Source organism: Caenorhabditis briggsae (assembly GCF_000004555.2).
Source record: "Caenorhabditis briggsae complete genome, chrIII, whole genome shotgun sequence".
In the NCBI taxonomy this organism is placed as follows: Eukaryota; Metazoa; Nematoda; class Chromadorea; order Rhabditida; family Rhabditidae; genus Caenorhabditis; species Caenorhabditis briggsae.
In genome coordinates, this window is record NC_013490.2 from 11,021,615 (window position 1) to 11,038,334 (window position 16,720).

At 38.4% G+C, this 16,720-nt stretch overlaps 1 protein-coding gene and 1 non-coding gene across 2 annotated transcripts; one reads left to right on the plus strand and one right to left on the minus strand.

The window, feature by feature from the left end:
• Positions 1-1,742: 1,742 nt before the first annotated feature.
• Positions 1,743-9,261, minus strand: Cbr-tim-1 (the record flags this gene model as incomplete). Its single annotated transcript, XM_045244414.1, has 8 exons — positions 1,743-1,901; positions 2,108-2,793; positions 3,418-3,831; positions 4,755-6,533; positions 7,391-7,427; positions 7,463-8,366; positions 8,978-9,131; positions 9,180-9,261. 8 exons carry the CDS (start codon positions 9,259-9,261, stop codon positions 1,743-1,745), a joined length of 4,215 nt encoding a protein of 1,404 aa, XP_045092439.1.
• Positions 9,262-9,650: 389 nt separating this feature from the next.
• On the plus strand, positions 9,651-9,764 carry CBG25119. The gene has a single exon (XR_006672589.1). It is a non-coding gene; the product is annotated as an RNA transcript CBG25119 (non-coding RNA).
• Positions 9,765-16,720: the final 6,956 nt, after the last annotated feature.

Sequence of the window (16,720 nt, forward strand, 5' to 3'; positions counted from 1 at the left end):
CAAACACAGCCTAGAAATCAACTGAAAATTATCTTTTGAACTAATTTCCTCGAAGCTCACGGCCGTTTCGCAAAAACAGAAATCATATTCAGAATCAGAATTTTATGGATTTTCTAATGATATAGGTCATGGATTGTAACTCGAAACCATATTCAGATAGTTCCCTAGTTAGCCACATCAGGAAATTTTCTAGAATTCGCCGGTAAAAACGAAATCCCATCTTTTCCATACCCTGAAACACCCATCTACAGTTCTCCACAAAATGATGCTTGCACCCTTCGTTTGTACAAAAACACCTGATTAGGTCAATATTCGTGAAATGGTGTCGAAAAATAAAGGTCTCCCTTCAAAACCTACGTACAAAAAACTTGGAGCCATCAACGTGAACCGGAAACGAGATACCGGAAAAATTCCAAAAATCACGTTTTGGCCGATCCACAAAATGATGCTTCCACTCTCAAAAAGTGAGATTTTGGAGGTTTTTGAGCTCTGTGGCCACTTTTTGAAAGGCCAGAATTTGAAGAATTTTGGAGATTCTGACCCCCCATACATTGATATTCGAATACAGGGTTGCTGAATTGCGGATTCAGGATATTGGATTTCAATATTTCCAGATTCCGGAATCTGGTTTTCCGGATTCAAAATTCCGGTTTTTGGATTATGGATTATGTGTACTGAATTGTGTGTACCGAATTTTGAAATATGCATTCCGGATTCTGTATTCCGTATTCCGGGTTTCAGATTACGGTTTTCCGGATCAGCTTTTTGAATGAATTCAACTGTCATGAGAATCTGACAATGATATTCAAGTTTCCAATCATGAGAGGCGACCCCGGATTCCGCTATGACTACTGTATATTCAATAAAACGTGGGCGCGCCGCAGGTTGCAAAGTGACACGCCCCTTTATGAAACGCGTTCCCTTTTTCCTCTTCTCACGCGTTTCATAAAGGGGCGTGATTCTGGAGAATCTGTCAAAATCATTCATCCCTGAAAATCTCAGAACCTTTCGTAACCTCCAGGAAACTTCCTGATATTTGGAAACTTGAATATCATTGTCAGATTGTCATGAAAGTTGAATTCATTCAAAAAGCTAATCCGGAAAACCGGAATCCGAAACCCGGAATACGGAATACAGAATCCGGAGTGCATATTTCAAAATTCAGTACACACATTTCAGTACACATAATCCATAATCCAAAAACCGGAATTTTGAATCCGGAAAACCAGATTCCGGAATCTGGAAATATTCGAATATCAATGTATGGGGGGTCAGAATCTCCAAAATTCTTCAAATTCTGGTCTTTCAAAAAGTGGCCACAGAGCTCAAAAACCTCCAAAATCTCACTTTTTGAGAGTGGAAGCATCATTTTGTGGATCGGCCAAAACGTGATTTTTGGAATTTGTCCGGTTTCTCGTTTCCGGTTCACGTTGATGGCTCCAAGTTTTTTTGTACGTAGGTTTTGAAGGGATACCTTTATTTTTCGACACTATTTCACGAATATTGACCTAATGAGGTGTTTTTGTACAAACGAAGGGTGAAAGCATCATTTTGTGGAGAACTGTATTTCGTCGAAAAAAATATATTTTAAACCCCACAAACATAATACTATTGTTTTTATTTGTAAAATTTCAAATAGCAATCACTTTTTCGATTGGTAATGACAAAATCGAGAAAAATTCATTTAACAAAATATCAATTTTCAAAAAAAAAAACGGAAGTATTCTGTGGCTATAACCATTCTAGTCCTCATCCTCATTATCCGACATGACGATTCGCCTCTTGTACTTCATCTTCTTCGTGAACGGATCCTCATCCGGCTCTTCAGAAGTGTCACGGTCGTCTGAAATTCCACCAGCAGCCACCGATCCAGTCGTCAGAAGAGCGTTGACGTAGCTTCTCTAAAAATTAGGGCATTAAAAATAGTTGTATTTTCTATAGAATGAAATTTTTCTCTGAAATTTGACCGGAAGACTACTGTAGATTACTGTAGAAAACCTTCTATTTTGTAGAGTTTTTTCGCAAAACAATGTCTGCATTTTGACGTGATTGTGTTTGCGGAAAAAAACTACAGTATATACGGTTTTCTACACATATATGAATCTACATATTTTCCTACACATGTAAGCGCTGCTGAGCCGCTACTTAGCTGCCGACCGCTCCGCCGACACGCGACGCTCCCAAAACTTGGCTCTGTGCCAAATTTCAGATAGTTCACCTTATAAATCGCCGCCTCATCATCGCTATCATCCTCCGATGCCTTCTTTTTCTCTATCCTCTCTTGACTCTCATCCTCGCTATCACTAGAATCCGAATCACTTGCCAATTGGGTGATTTTTCGCTTCTTGTTCATGATTCTAGACATCAGGGTGTTAGTTTTGGGTGGGCTTGGAGCCGATTGCTCAGCTGATTTTTCTCTTGGCTTCTCCGACGGCGTTGGAACTCTCGGGACCTCCTCCTCCTCGTCATCCGACTCCAGAATCACTCGTTTTTTCGAGGAACTTGGCTCTGGTCTCCTCAATCCATCGTCATTTTCAGCGTCATCTTCTCCGTCTGAAGCTGCATCTGAAGCCACTGGCGGTTGCTCATCGTCACTGGAGTCGTTTATAAATTGCTCATATTTTTCCTTCTTTTTCTTTGATTTTCCAGCAACTCTCTCTACGATTTTCACCCCCATCGACGCAAGATATCGTTCCACTTGTCGTGTTGGCTTCTTCACACTCAGACGCTTCATCACGTAGGCAACCATGTCGACGCCCACTGGAAAAGAAACTTTGTATTGGTGTTCTGGTACTTGAATTTCAGATTTTTCTGAATTTTAGAATTTTCCAATTTTCAAAAAATTGAGTTTCCCATCTTACGAAATTTTGAAATTTCCGATTTTTCCAGATTTTCAAATTTCCTGAAATTTTCAGATTTTCTAGATTTTTATCGAATTACAATATTTTAAGGTTACTGTAGTTTTGTTTTTGAGACCTTCCACGGCCACCAGTGTTTGTATTCCACTGCGATTCTTTAATACCGTAAAACCTGTAATAAAAAGGCCCCCTATCTCGGTTCCTGATAAAGATATAAACAATTTGTCAACTGATAAATTGCTTATCATAATATCCTATACACTTTATCAGTTGACACATCTTTGATATCTCTTATAGGAGCTGAAATAATTGAGCTCAAACTTGACAGTATGGAGGCCCTTCTATTACAGGTTTTACGGTAATTAAAAAATTGAAATTTCGAATAAAAACTGAATTTCAAAAATCTCGAAAATTGGACAATTCAGAAAAATATGAAATTCAAAACTTTCGAAAAATCTGAAATTTAAATATTTTTAGGTTACGGTAGTTTCCATTGTGGGACCTTCGGCCACGCCCACCGGCTTTCCTCCTCCACAGCTCCACAAAAACAAAGACCTACACAAATTCTCCGCATCATCAATCTCCTCATACTGCTCCTTGAGCCCCGTCAACTCCTCAATCAACCCGCTATCCCATTCCGGCAACGGCTTCTCCTTCTTCGGTTTCTCGTAAAGAATATCCATGTGTGCCAATTGCTTGATAATCTTCTTTCTGGAAATTTCCGAACCCAGTGATTCCGTCAACTTCTCCTTCAGGACCTCCACAACGTCTCCAACGGATCCAGCCTCCTTCCATTCATCGTGCCACTTCTGAATATCGCCGACGGGGAGAACGGCGTCCATTCGGGAGCCTTCAGTGTTCTTCCATTTCGCTCCAAGAAGATCCAAACCGAATTCAATCAGTTTTTTGGCGATTTGTTTGCGTTGTCTGGAGCGGGACAGGCTGTGTTGAATGAAATCGAGCACATCGACTCCTGGAAAAAATTTTGGCAATTTTTCGAGTATTCTAAATAGGGCAGGAATCGGGATTTTTGGAATGCAAAAATTTCGGAATTTCGAAATTTCATGAAATATTCCAATTTCTCAAAAATTTGAAATTCCGGAATCTTCAGATTTTTAAAAATTTGGAAAATCTGAATATACGGAATTTTAGAATTTCGGAATATCAGAAAACTCTGATTTTGAAATTTTCGAAATTTCCAATTTTCAGCCATCACAAAAGCGTTAAAAATTATGAAAATAAAGAAAAATCTGAAAACCAAAAAATGGGCGGAGCTTTGCTAAAACACCATAATCCTTAAAGGATCATGTATTGTAATTATTTGCTGGGCTATTTTTTTGATTTTTTCATGAATTGTATCGATTTTTAGGATTTTTTCAAATAAAAACCGGAAAATTGTTCAAAAAATCATCAAAATGATTCAAGATTTTAAAGATTTTTAATGCGATTTTTTGTGAAAAAATTTTGAAAATATTCTTTTTTTTTCGTTTTTTCGATAAATTCCATCAATTTTCAACCATTTTTTCACAGAAAAAAAACGGAAAAATCGCAAAAAATCGGATAAAAACTACAAAAATTATCGAAAAATCGTTTTAAAAAATAATCGAAATTTTGAACTTTTTACGATTTTTCGATTATTTTAGTGCGATTTTTTTACTGAAAAAGTTAAAAATCGATGAATTTGTTGACTTTTTTGTTCGCAAAAATAGCTTTAAAAAACCGCTAAAATCACAAAAAAACCGCTTTAAAACTATGAAAAATCGTTGAAATTATCGAAAAATCGAGAAAAGATGTCAGACGATAGTTATAAAAATACATGCTCTTTTAAGGATTTTGCTACCGAACCTAAGCTCCGCCCACTTTTGGATTTTCGGAATTCCGTTAGAGCTCACTTACCCCCTTCCCCTTCCACCGACTTATACTCATCATACAAATTCCTCAACTCCGTTTCCAACTCTTCCGTCCAAACCTTGATATCTGCTTCCCTTGCCTTCGTATACGATCCATACCCATTATCAATCTCATAACACTCCTTAGGTCCCTTCCAAAACAACGCCTCAACTGCCAAATCCGCTCCCATTTCCGTGAATTTCGCAAAGAACTTTTTGAGCAAATGGAACCCAAATTGATATAATTCAAAGAGTGGGCTCGTCTTGCGAAGCTCTTTGGAGAGGTGCGAAAAGTGTTCGTTGACTTTTTGGAAGATTTGAAATAGTGAAACTTGATAAAGTTTCACTGGTAGCTTAATGTCGAAGGCGATTCTATGGAGCATCTTGACGAGCGCTTGGTTGAGTTCAACTGAGTTTTTTGAGAAGTCGTTGAGCAAGAAGACGTACCATTTGAGGACGTCCACGTTGGCAAATTTGGAGACATACAAGTCAAATTGGAAGTCAATTTCCTCGGTTTTATATCTATTTTCCTCATCGTCCTCATCTTCAGAATTCATCACGTCTCCTTCTTCCTCTAAACTTCCATCAAACTTCTTATTCGCCTCCTCCTCCGCCGCCTTCATCTCCTTCGCCACCTCTCCTAAATCTGCCTTCAGAATACCCTCCAACTCGCTGATTTCCTCTTTCACAGTGATTTCTGGCTTTCCAAAGAAGTCCTCATCGGGCCAGAGCCTTCTGGAGGAGTGGTACAAACCGATAGCCAAAGGCAAGTAGTTGGCTCGGAGAGCTCTTTGGATAGAGAGCATTGCGAATTGCTGTTGAGCTTGTGGAGCGACATCTAACTGCCAGTTTAGGGGATTCGCGTCTTCTGCCTCTGCGATCTCCTTGTTTAGAATGCCTTGGAGGGTTTCTAGGGTATTCGGGTCCTCCCAAAATGCCTCCAATGCCTCTTTTGTCATTTTATCAACTCGTTCATTCTCAGGAACGATTTTAGCCTCTGCTCTTCTCAGTGCATTTGCCACTTTCTTGAGGTCGAGCTTTAGAATCTTGTGAAGGTTTTCTAGTTCTCCCTCAGACTTAGCACTGTCAGTTCCAAAACTTCCATCGTCCCAGATTTTTCTAGAAGCATGATACAGCCCAACAGCCGCTGGAAATCCTCTAGCTCTTAGCGATCGCTGAATTGCTAGCTTCGCAAACTTCTTCTGAGTTTCTTCATTGATCCCTTCTAGCTGAGAATCGATTGGCTTCATTCCTTGAATCTCTGGAATCTCCTCGTTCAGAATTTGAAGAATCGTATCCTTAGACTCCTCCCATAACGCATCCAAAGCCTCTGATGACATTTTATCGAAGATGGATCTCTCATCATTTTCCTCCACGATTTTCTTTTGATTCTTCCGAATTTTCACCTTCTTCGTGACCTTTTTCAACGCTCCAACTTTCACAAATCGCTCCACAAGCTTGATATAGTGATGGGTGGTTAGTACAAGTTCTCTCAGGAAATTATTCGAAAGTACCGTACTCGAAAACTTCTTGATAATAGAGATGGGTAGCTCTCGGTACTCCTCGACGTTGGTAATGTGCTCCAGTGCTCTTCGAGCCCTCTTCTTCTCTGATTCATCCTTTCCATGCTCCACAATATATCTGTGAAGGAGGACTAGCTCGTTGTAGGCTCCTAGGGCGTATTGGGCTTTTAGGCCGAAACTTTTGGCTTCAACGCCTTTCAAGGTCATGGCATTCTCCACGTATTCAGTGAGTTGGACGTTGTTCTCGTGGAAGGCTTCCATACCTGCAAAAGTGGTTTTTTGGGGTAAATGAGTTTCTGAATTTTTGGGATATCCGAATTTTAGAAATTCAGAATTTCTGGAATTTTTCAATTAAAGAAAAATTTTGAAATTCTAGAACTTTCTGATTTTTTTTTGAAATCCAATTTTTCTGAAATTAAAAAAATTTTTAGGGAAATTTTGAATTTTATGGAATTTCTGAAAAATTGGTTTTTTCTACTTTTTCAGCGAAAAATCCCAAAAAAAAATACTGCTAAAAATGAGCCATTTTACGCATATTTGGGTTGGTGGGCTAGAAACCCAAAAGTCTCAAATTTCTAGGCCACTGACCCTAAATTTTTCGCCGAATTCTGAATTGACATTGAACTTCGATAAAAAATCGGCGAAAAAAGAGCCATTTTAAGCCTAATTAGGCAATGTTCTGGGTTAGTGGCCTAGAAACCCAGAATCTCAAATTTCTAGGCCACTAATTCACAAAAACAATAAAAGATTCAAATTTCTCATTGAATTCCCATGATTTTAAACTCCATATTGACCTACTTTTGTAAAATTTGAGTTAGGATTCATTTGTGTAAAAAATTAGGCGAAAAATGGGAAAACTTCAAACTCTTGGGTCCCGCCACGAAAACTACAGTAACCCGCGAATTTCATGAAAAGCGGTCATGAATGAGCAGTTTTGGAATTTTTAGATAATTCTGAAAAAAACTTTTTTTTGGAATTTCAATTTTTTTCAAAAACGCTCTAATTTGATTAGTTTTCATTCGATTTTGGCGATTTTTAGCTTAAAATGTAGGGAATTTCCTAGAGCTGTTACCGTAATTTAATACTTTTAGCGTAAGTTTTTAACCGAAATTCTCCCTACCTGTGCACTCAGAGATTCTCTCCAGAAGCGTGTCCATCTTCCCCATCCTCACAAATCGAGAATAAATTTAACCATGAAGAAATAGTTGATTTGGGATGTCTTATGAATAACATGTCCTTGAACGAAAACCGTCGATTTTGCACTTTTCATCAGTCGATTGAAGCATGTTTCAATGAGTCGAATAACCATATCCTTGAGCATTTTTTGAACCTCACTAGATGCAAAATGAGTGTTGGTGTCGATTTCAAAAGGTCTTCGATTCCTAGCAACTCGCTTTTTAGCCTTCCTTTCATCGAGAAAATTGTGCTTTTCAACATTTTGAATGGGCTTGAAGACCACTTGATTCGAATTAGAGCTAATTCCTTTTAGCCCTTTGATGGTGTAAGATCCCCCGAATCTGGAGAACGATTTCCTCTTTTGGGTCTCTCGAACAACATGATTCTCAATGATTTTCCTGAATTCTTCCTCCGTTTTCTTCTTCTCGGCTGCAGAAATTTCGGATTCGTCTTCCGATTTAGAGAGGCATTCTGGACTCTGCTCCTTTAAAATCAGCGCAAAAATGTCCAGGATAGTAATATGGAACTCTTTTTCTCTGGGCTGATTGGCGATATGCATCAAGGTCTTATCAATTCCAGACTCGAGAAACGCCAGAATCACTCTGTCATGATTACTATCCTCAATGCGAGTTCTGCGGCCTTCTGAAGTGTCTGGATTGATTGAGAAGATGTATTTGATGAGTGAAACGATTCTCTCCACAACCAGTCGAAGACGTTCATCACGATCGTCGAAATCGGTATCGATGAAGTAGGCGTCGATTCTTTTCTTGATGGCAACGAAGAAGTAGGCGTCGGTGAAGGCGTTTTTAGCGCGACGGAGGTTTTCCTCGAGTTCCCAATACATCTTCCATTGATCGCGATCTGTCGGAGGCTTTCCGCGCATTGTGGAGATGGCTGGTTGGCACAGATTCACCATTAGTCTGGAAAAAGATACCTTCTAATCTTTGGAAAATTCGATTTCAGATTTTCCAAAAATTTTAATTTTTACATTTCGAAATCTTCGAAACTTTACATTTTTCGAAATTTTCGTGGGTCTGCTAATTATTTCGCAAGCAAAAATAATTAGCAGACCTACGAGACGCAGAGAAAGTGGGTCTGCTAGTGTTTTTGGCTTGCGAAAAAATATTTTTTATGATTTCCCGTATTCATTTTCTTGTTTTTCGCTGATTTTTTTGTTATTTCTACCCGAAAAAGTCGGAAAATCTGAGTTTTTGATATCATCTTTGTTCAACGGGGATAAACCTTGCGGGTGAAAAGCCATTTGAAAGCTCATCGTCGTTTTGTACTTTAGAATTCTATATGGCTTTACTTCATTATTTTAGGTCATTTATCTCGATTATTCGGATGCTTTTCATAGTTTTTTCCAGCTGAAAATTGAAAAAAAACTTTGCAAGTCATCCGAAAATCGAGAAAAATGGCTTTCAGGGCAAGCAACGTTCATTACCAAAAATCCGGAAAAACTCGCAAAAATGGGCTTTTTTGGCCGAATCTTCCAAATTTTACGAATTTCTGAAATTCCAAGCCTACGAACCTAATAGCGATGTCAAATTCGTCATCACTCAAATCCTCACACTTCACCATTGGCACCAAATCCTGTTCGATCAAATTATGCCGTCCGCATTCGATTCGAGCGCCGTAGTCCTCGCCATCTTCTCGTAAATATCGAATTAGGTCACGGATGGTTTCTGGAAAAACGGAAACTTTTAAAAAAAGTGAAAATTCAATTAAATTACCATAACAATCTGGTTCTCGGAAATATTTGCCATCCTCACAGTAGCCGAGAGCTTGGACAGCTCCCTGGATTAGTACATTCATATTCTAGAGAGATGGAACTCTGAAAAATGTAAATTTTGAGGTGAAAGACCTCGGAAAATAGAAATTTTTACGATAATTTTTCAAAAACCAATTGTAGCCACCTGAATATCGAAATTTTACAAATTTGAGTGATTATGATATGAAAATGCATTAATATCCTGTTATACTCGAGAATTTATTAAAGTTTATTGACGAAAATTGACTGAAAATCGCTGAAAATTGGCTGAAAACAGGGCAAAATCATTCAAACAAGACATTTTCGCGCGCAATTCGGTGTCATGCAGAAAAATGGGCGGAGCCTTTGCACACACAAAACATAGCGGGCAGCGGAACCCGGGTAATGTCGGCTGCAGCGAAAACATATAAGCCCTCGTCTCGCTGCTCTCGTCGGTTTTAACCCAGTTTAACCAAGGTTAGCTGTCGTTTCGATCTCTCGAAAGAGTGTGTCGAATAGAAACACCAATTTTTGGAACCGCCTCTTCGGGGATATCCGTTGAGGCAAAGTGATGTATCGTGTGAAATTTTCAAAGGACTTTGTAGTGGAAGCAGGCGAATGTTCAGGCGGATGTTTTGCATGCATGTTGAACGTAGCCAAGGTGGAGACTCTGATATTGAGTCCAAACAGTAATTCAGCTCCACTTCTGCAGTGAACAACATTTTTGGGACATTTTATTCAGCTGATGTGAGAGACAAAACTACAGAGAAATATCACGAAACTTGTAACCTTTTATTCAGAAAATAAAGATGTATGAAGGTGCCCAAATGAGGTTCTCGAAAAAAATAACAGCAACTTTTGGAACAATGCAAAAAATTTATGAGTTTTTGATCGGAATACATAGAAGCAAACGAGTTGGTTTTTTCGAGACCGACTTTTGAGGTACTCCTATTTTTGAGGCTGTGTATCTCGGCTCCTGTGAAAGATATCAAAAAGCGTCCAACTGACAAAATGTCGCTGACTTTCTGATTAACATTTTATCAGTTGACCACTTTTCTGTAACTTTGACAGAAACCGAGATAAAATAGAGCTCGGTTCCAGTGAGAGGAATTAAAAAGCTGTCAACTGATAAAATGTTTATCATAATATCAAAAACATTTCTTCAGTGAACCATTTTTTGATATCTCTTACAGAAACCGAGATAAATTGGCTCAAAGTTGGGTGGGGGTTACGGTATTCATAGGCAACTTTCATCTGTCAGTCTGCAAATCAATCTTAAAACTTGACTAATTTGGAACCGATTACAATATCATGGTAAAAAAGATTTTTCAAATTGTCAACAGCTTTATAAGGACTTCAAAAGCTCTGATCCGTTTGAATCTTTATTTGTTACTTTTAAACTTTTTTGAATCAGAAACTTTCTTCTGTTTTCTCAAGACTTTTAGTTGACCGAAACTTCTCATTTTCAGAATCTCTTACTCCATTATTGTCCCAAAAGACATCATCGCTCACATACACACCAACCCATAGCAACCCGTCCCGTTACTATGCCAACGACTCACATGAGCCTACACTTCCTTATCACCTAAACTCTGCGTCTCTCAACTCTACCATTCCTATTCTAATCTGCGTATCGTCTCTATAATAATATTCTTCTGTTTATTCATTCTCTACACTTTAACAATTTGTTCCCAAACTCTTCTGATCCTATCACTTCTCGGCAGTTATGTCAAAAAGGTCAATTAATCCCCATTTCTGTAAGAGATATCAGAAATTTGTCAGCTGATAAAATTGTTTCGTATTATCTCCAAAATTTTTATAATTTGCAGTTTCTTGATTTCGCTAAAGGAATTCGAGTTAGAGCTTTTCTAGTGTAGACCCCTCTATTTTCCGAAAAACTCCTGGAGCGCCCTTCTATTCGAGGGATCCTTCGATTGAATAGGCTTTTTTTGATACAGATTTTGCTGTAACCAAAGTTAAAGTCAGAGTATAGGGGTGCCGTGGTATCGGAGGGATTACCGTATTTTGTAGACGGCACTTTTCGTTGCGGGACCCCAAAAGTAATTTCAATTTTTTCCAGAGAATCCCTCCGCCAGGTTTCTCAAGTTGAGAAATTCACGGTAGATGACAACCCGATAACCATAACAAGCTTGAAAATATACCAGATGCCAAAACAGTTTCTGAGCCGAAAGAAATTTTGCATCGAACAACATTGGCGATCCCATCGCCGCATGGTAGTAACAAGCGAGAAACGAGCAAACTCGAATAAAATTATCGATAAACTCCTGACCATTTTCGAACGGAAAGACATTGCCGTAGAGGAGTTTATGATCGGAGATAACTTCATGGAGTTGGCTCATCGTCGCAACCAAAATCTTGACCCAAAAAAGCTCATGGAGATGGCTTTGGAATTTCTGAAGGTCGCCAAAGAGAGAGGGATCACATTGAAGATTAACCATTTGAGAGTGCAATACCCTGTGGAGAACCGGTTTGAATTCTTGAAGAGTTTCGATCCAAAATCAATGAAATCAATCATGATGGCTGGACACACCGATTGGATGGATGAAGGGGCGTTCAATGAACTGATGGAAGTTCCACAATGGCCAAATTTAAAAATTCTGGCTATTGAGCCATTGATTCATGCGGAGCTGGGTCTTTCCATGATGTGGATTCGCTGAGTTTGGTATTGGAACATTTGGAACCTGTATGGATTGCGGATCTTATCAAGGTAGGGGAGTTACAATCGCTTCTCTGCGCCTCTTGTCAGCTTTAAAGCCGCATCACTCAGAAACTACAGTAGCTAGGTGAAATTTGAAAATTCTTTAATATTTCATGTCTCCTCATCTTTAAATTTGAAAATTCTTCAGAACTTCCTCACCAAGCAACCGTCTCCTAGAACATGCTTCATTATCAAAGGGCTCGAGATTTTCGAGAATGAATCATTTCTCCGAACTGTTATTCAAGAATACTTTGGAGAGAATCACAAATTCCATTATGAGTGAGTCGGACTGCAAAAAACCAAAAACCTTCACCTCTCCGTTTCAGTCCTGATCGTCAACTCTTCATGCTTCCATTCAACAAACAGTACATTTTTGCGGTGTTCCAAATAAGACAAAGCATATGTGGAGGATTCAAAATGCGCGCTCACAAGGGAACCATGTTCAGCCTTCATCTCAGAATTTTTTCTAAATTTTATCATTTATAGTTTCAAATACGGGCTTTCTTTTGGTGTATTTGGTTTTCTGCACAAATTTCTAGAAGTCGAGTTATGGGCTTTTTAAGTGATTTCAATGCTAATTTCTCACTTTTGGAGTAAATTTTTGGAAGGGTTAATGGGAGTTTTTCGGCATTGTTTGAGTGTCAATCGTAATTTTAAAGGTTTCTCTGCAATCTGACAAAGTTTCCTCATTTTTCAAAAAAAATTTTTTTTCATGGCGAAACTGGCGATTTTTTCAATTTTTCGAAAAAATTTTTAATGTGCTAAAATGAAGCATAAACGCATAAAAATGATAAAATGAGTGTTTTCACAAGATTCTGTAGCCTATATCCGTTTTGAAATCCCAAATAAGTTATTTCTTCCAAAACTCCAATGGACCGTAGTCCTTCGAAAATCACCCAAGAGCACTCAAATCTTGTGAAAACATAGATTTACATACTTCTTGACTGATTTATAACAGTTCCGCAACCGATATGATCTTATCGGGGGGTTTCGACTGACATTTTGAGTAGATAAGGCTTTTCAGCAGTGCTTCAAGAAGTTTTCAGAAATTATCTTTTTCGAGCTTTTTTCCTACTGAAATAATAAAGCAAACATAGTTTTGAATTTCGAAAAGTTCAAAGCATTCCTCCAACATCAAAGAAAAAAAGAAAAAGGAAAATGGACAATGACGGAATCGAACCCCAAACTTGTGATTACTATTCATCCACACTACACAGGTCCTGGGCGCGCATACGCATAATGGATGGGCGACGGAGGACGCGCCGATGAATTGGGTACAGGGAAAGGGCGCCGGTATGGGGCATATACGGGGCATATGGGGCACACCGCCGCCGCAAAGCATCTCCTCGCCTGGCTTGCTGGCACTCGATGAAATGAACTAAAACGTTGGTTGGGGGTTCCTAGAAGTATCAGTTAAGTTCTATTGTGATGTGATTTTGTTCAGGTCTTCCGATTTCGTACTTTTCTTTTATTATTCCATATTTTTTTATATTTTGAACGACATATTACTGATTTTTCGAAACTCAATGTTTTTGTTTTGAAAAAGACTTATGGCAGTTTCTATTTAAATTTGATATGCAATCAAAAACAGAAGAAAATGGGAAAAAATTCGCTAAAAATTGTTTTTTTTTCATTTGTTCAAAAAATGTCTCACTTTCACTTTTTTGAAATTGCATGAAAAATTGAAAATTTTTATAATTTACACTTTGTAATTATAGCAATTAACGAGTGAAAGACATGTTTCTGCAAGAATTCAGCGATTTTTTATTCTGCCATAACTCTTTTTCACAAAAAACATCGAAGGAATAATCGAAAAACCAGAAATGTAGGCTCGAATTGACGAAAAATTGTCAAAGTTGCCGGTGTGGATTTACGGTAAACAATGGGCGCATCCGGGATTTCGAGTGTTGTAGTCGGCCTCCTGTATCAGACCCATATCGCACACATCGCCCACCCACCCAGAATCTATCTAGGATACGCGCGCATTCGGAACACTCGATTCAGCCTCTCCCACATCGCACACATATGAGACTCATCGCAGCTCGTTGTTCGCGATATGTGTCAAGCGGACTTCTAGAGGATCGCATATGGATCGGGTCCTTTATGCGCATCATCGCCCAGGACCTGTGTATCCACTCGGCCACTGCTGCTCGTTTCTTCCACATTGGAGAATGTATAGAGGAAAGGGGGGGAGTGGAAATTGGCAAAGTTGCCGGTGTGAAATTTGTGCAGAAAACCAAATAAACCACGAGAAAGCCCGTATTTGAAACTATAAATGAGCAAATTTAGAAAAATTTCTGAGATGAAGGCTAAACATGGTTCCCTTGTCAGGATCCGACTTACAATGAATTCATCTTCAGACTCGGATCTTACTCGCCTATGTTCTTTCATGAATTATGAAGTATAATACCATAAACACTCTAGGTTACCCTAACTTGAACTTTGAGCTCAATTATCTCGATTCCTGCAAAAGATATAAAAAATCTGTCAACAGAAAAAAGGTTTTTATATTATCGCTAATCTTTCATCAGTTGACGGATTTTGATACCTCCTTTAGAAATTGAACTCGAAATGCAAATATAGGGTTTCCTTCTATTGGAGTGCTTACGGTACTTGTGATTTTACTAATTGAAGAGATTTTTATAATAAAACAAAAATTTGGGATTTTTAAAATTTTCTTTCAAAGTGTGTCCGACGGTCCCAAAACAAAAAATGTGTGTTTATAAATTTCTGTACAAAAGGGAAAAATCCCTCCGACCGGAGGTCAGTATAGAGCCACCTAACTTTGAACCAATTTTTCTCGGTTCATGTGAAAGATATCAAAAAGTAGTCAACTAACAAAATGATTGTCATAATATCAAAAATATTGTTTCACTTGATCTTTTTTTCCATATCTTTTACAGGAACGGAGATAATGAAGCTGAAAGTTGTCGATGTGGGGGGGGGGGTCGCATTCAATGTCCCCGAATTTTCCCAAAACCTTCTCACCTACTTTGTCTATATTCACATATGTTTCTTCATGACTCAACTTTTTTATTATTCCCCCATCATCTTCATCTCTCCGTTTCAAATTGGCACCCTTCCCCACACTGCCATCCCACTACTAATCGCATTGGCACCTGGGAATCGAGAACCTATCAAAACTCAATCCTCCATCTTCCCCTTCTTCTTGTTCATCTTGACTCCCTCCCAAGCCAGCGACCAAACGCGGGGGATGTGGCTCAGTTTAAAGAATCCTCTCTTCTTGTCTGCGTGTCTGCTGTCTCTCTGATTGGCACGCTCTATCGTGTCGCAGAATTTCAGGCGTTTTTGTGTTGGCATCTGAAGGGATAGAGGGATGAGAGATATGAGGGAGAGACTTCTGGTGAGCATTTGTTGTTGTTGATCCATTATCAGGCCATGTGCCCCCTCAGGCTCTCTGTGAACATTTTCCTTTTTTCTCTTTTTGATTCTTTGGCTTCTAGAAGTTTCTACCGTAAATGCGTTAATAGAACCTTTGAGCTCAATTATCTCCATTGCTATAAAAGATATCGAAATTTTATCAACTGATAAAATGTTCGTCTTATTATTACCAACATTTTATAAGTCGAAATAATTTTGATATCTCTCAAAGGAGCCGAGATAATTGAGCTCATAGTTCAAGTATGTAAGGTGGCGTGCTGTTTGAATCAACAACTTCTTCTTTGAGTATAATTATCTCGCTTCTCGTGGAAGATATCAAGAATCTGTTGCCTGATAAAATGTTTGTAATGTTATCATAAACATTCTATAGGTTGACAAAAATTTGATATCTTGTATAGAAACCGAGATATTTGACTTGAACTGTGATAGCTACTCTCTAATGTTCCATCGCCTGCGGTTTTTTGGCCAAAAATATCTCGGTTCTCATTGAAAATCGAAAAAATACTCAACTAACAAAATATAAAAAATGTCATGGAATTTTTTTTTTTGTTGACAACTTCTTATCAGTTCTTGTCGGAAGTGTGATATTGAAAGTCAAATATTATGATTTAAAAAATAGAAATTGTTTTTTTTTTTAATTTCAGCTTTCTACATAAAACCAATTGAAAATTGAGATTCTGCAAGCTTTTTGCCTCAAAATGAGCCCAAACACGACTAGGCTCCGCCCCCTCTGACTTTTTCCTGTTGAACACGCGACGCATGACAGCGACGCGTCCGAAAAAGCAAAGTGGGCGGAGCTTAGCCATGTTTAGGCTTATTTTGAAGCTTCAGACAAGACCAACATAAAATATTTTCCAAACGGATTGCCAAAACCGTATCAGTATATTTTTCATAAGAACGACGGGAAATTCTGGACCACCAAAGGCAAAAGTACGGTCATAGCTCATTTTGAGGGTTCACTGAAATAATTCGTGTTTAGAGTCATTTCGAAGCTCTCTATACACGAAATTCAAATTTGTTAATTTTGTTTAATACTCATTTCATCGGAATGTACCATACAGAGACTAGAATACATTTACAGTGCTCACTACAGTAAAATGTCCCTAGATGTCCGATTTTCCAAATTTCATAACACCTCAATGATTAAATCAACACTATATTACCTCCGCAAAAACATGATACATCTAAATCTTCCTTTGTTATCCGATTTCAATTGAACACATTTTTTTCATTAGCTTGCAAAAAAAAAGTACATACAATGACCCCCTGTCTCTCATAGACTCATACTGTTTCATTCTGTCCGCGCAAACAAAAAAAAATAGAGTTTCTCTTTTTATTTGTGAGTTCTCAACCCCACAAAACTACCTTGGGTATCCTTATCCCCAACTTTATCTTCTCTACTC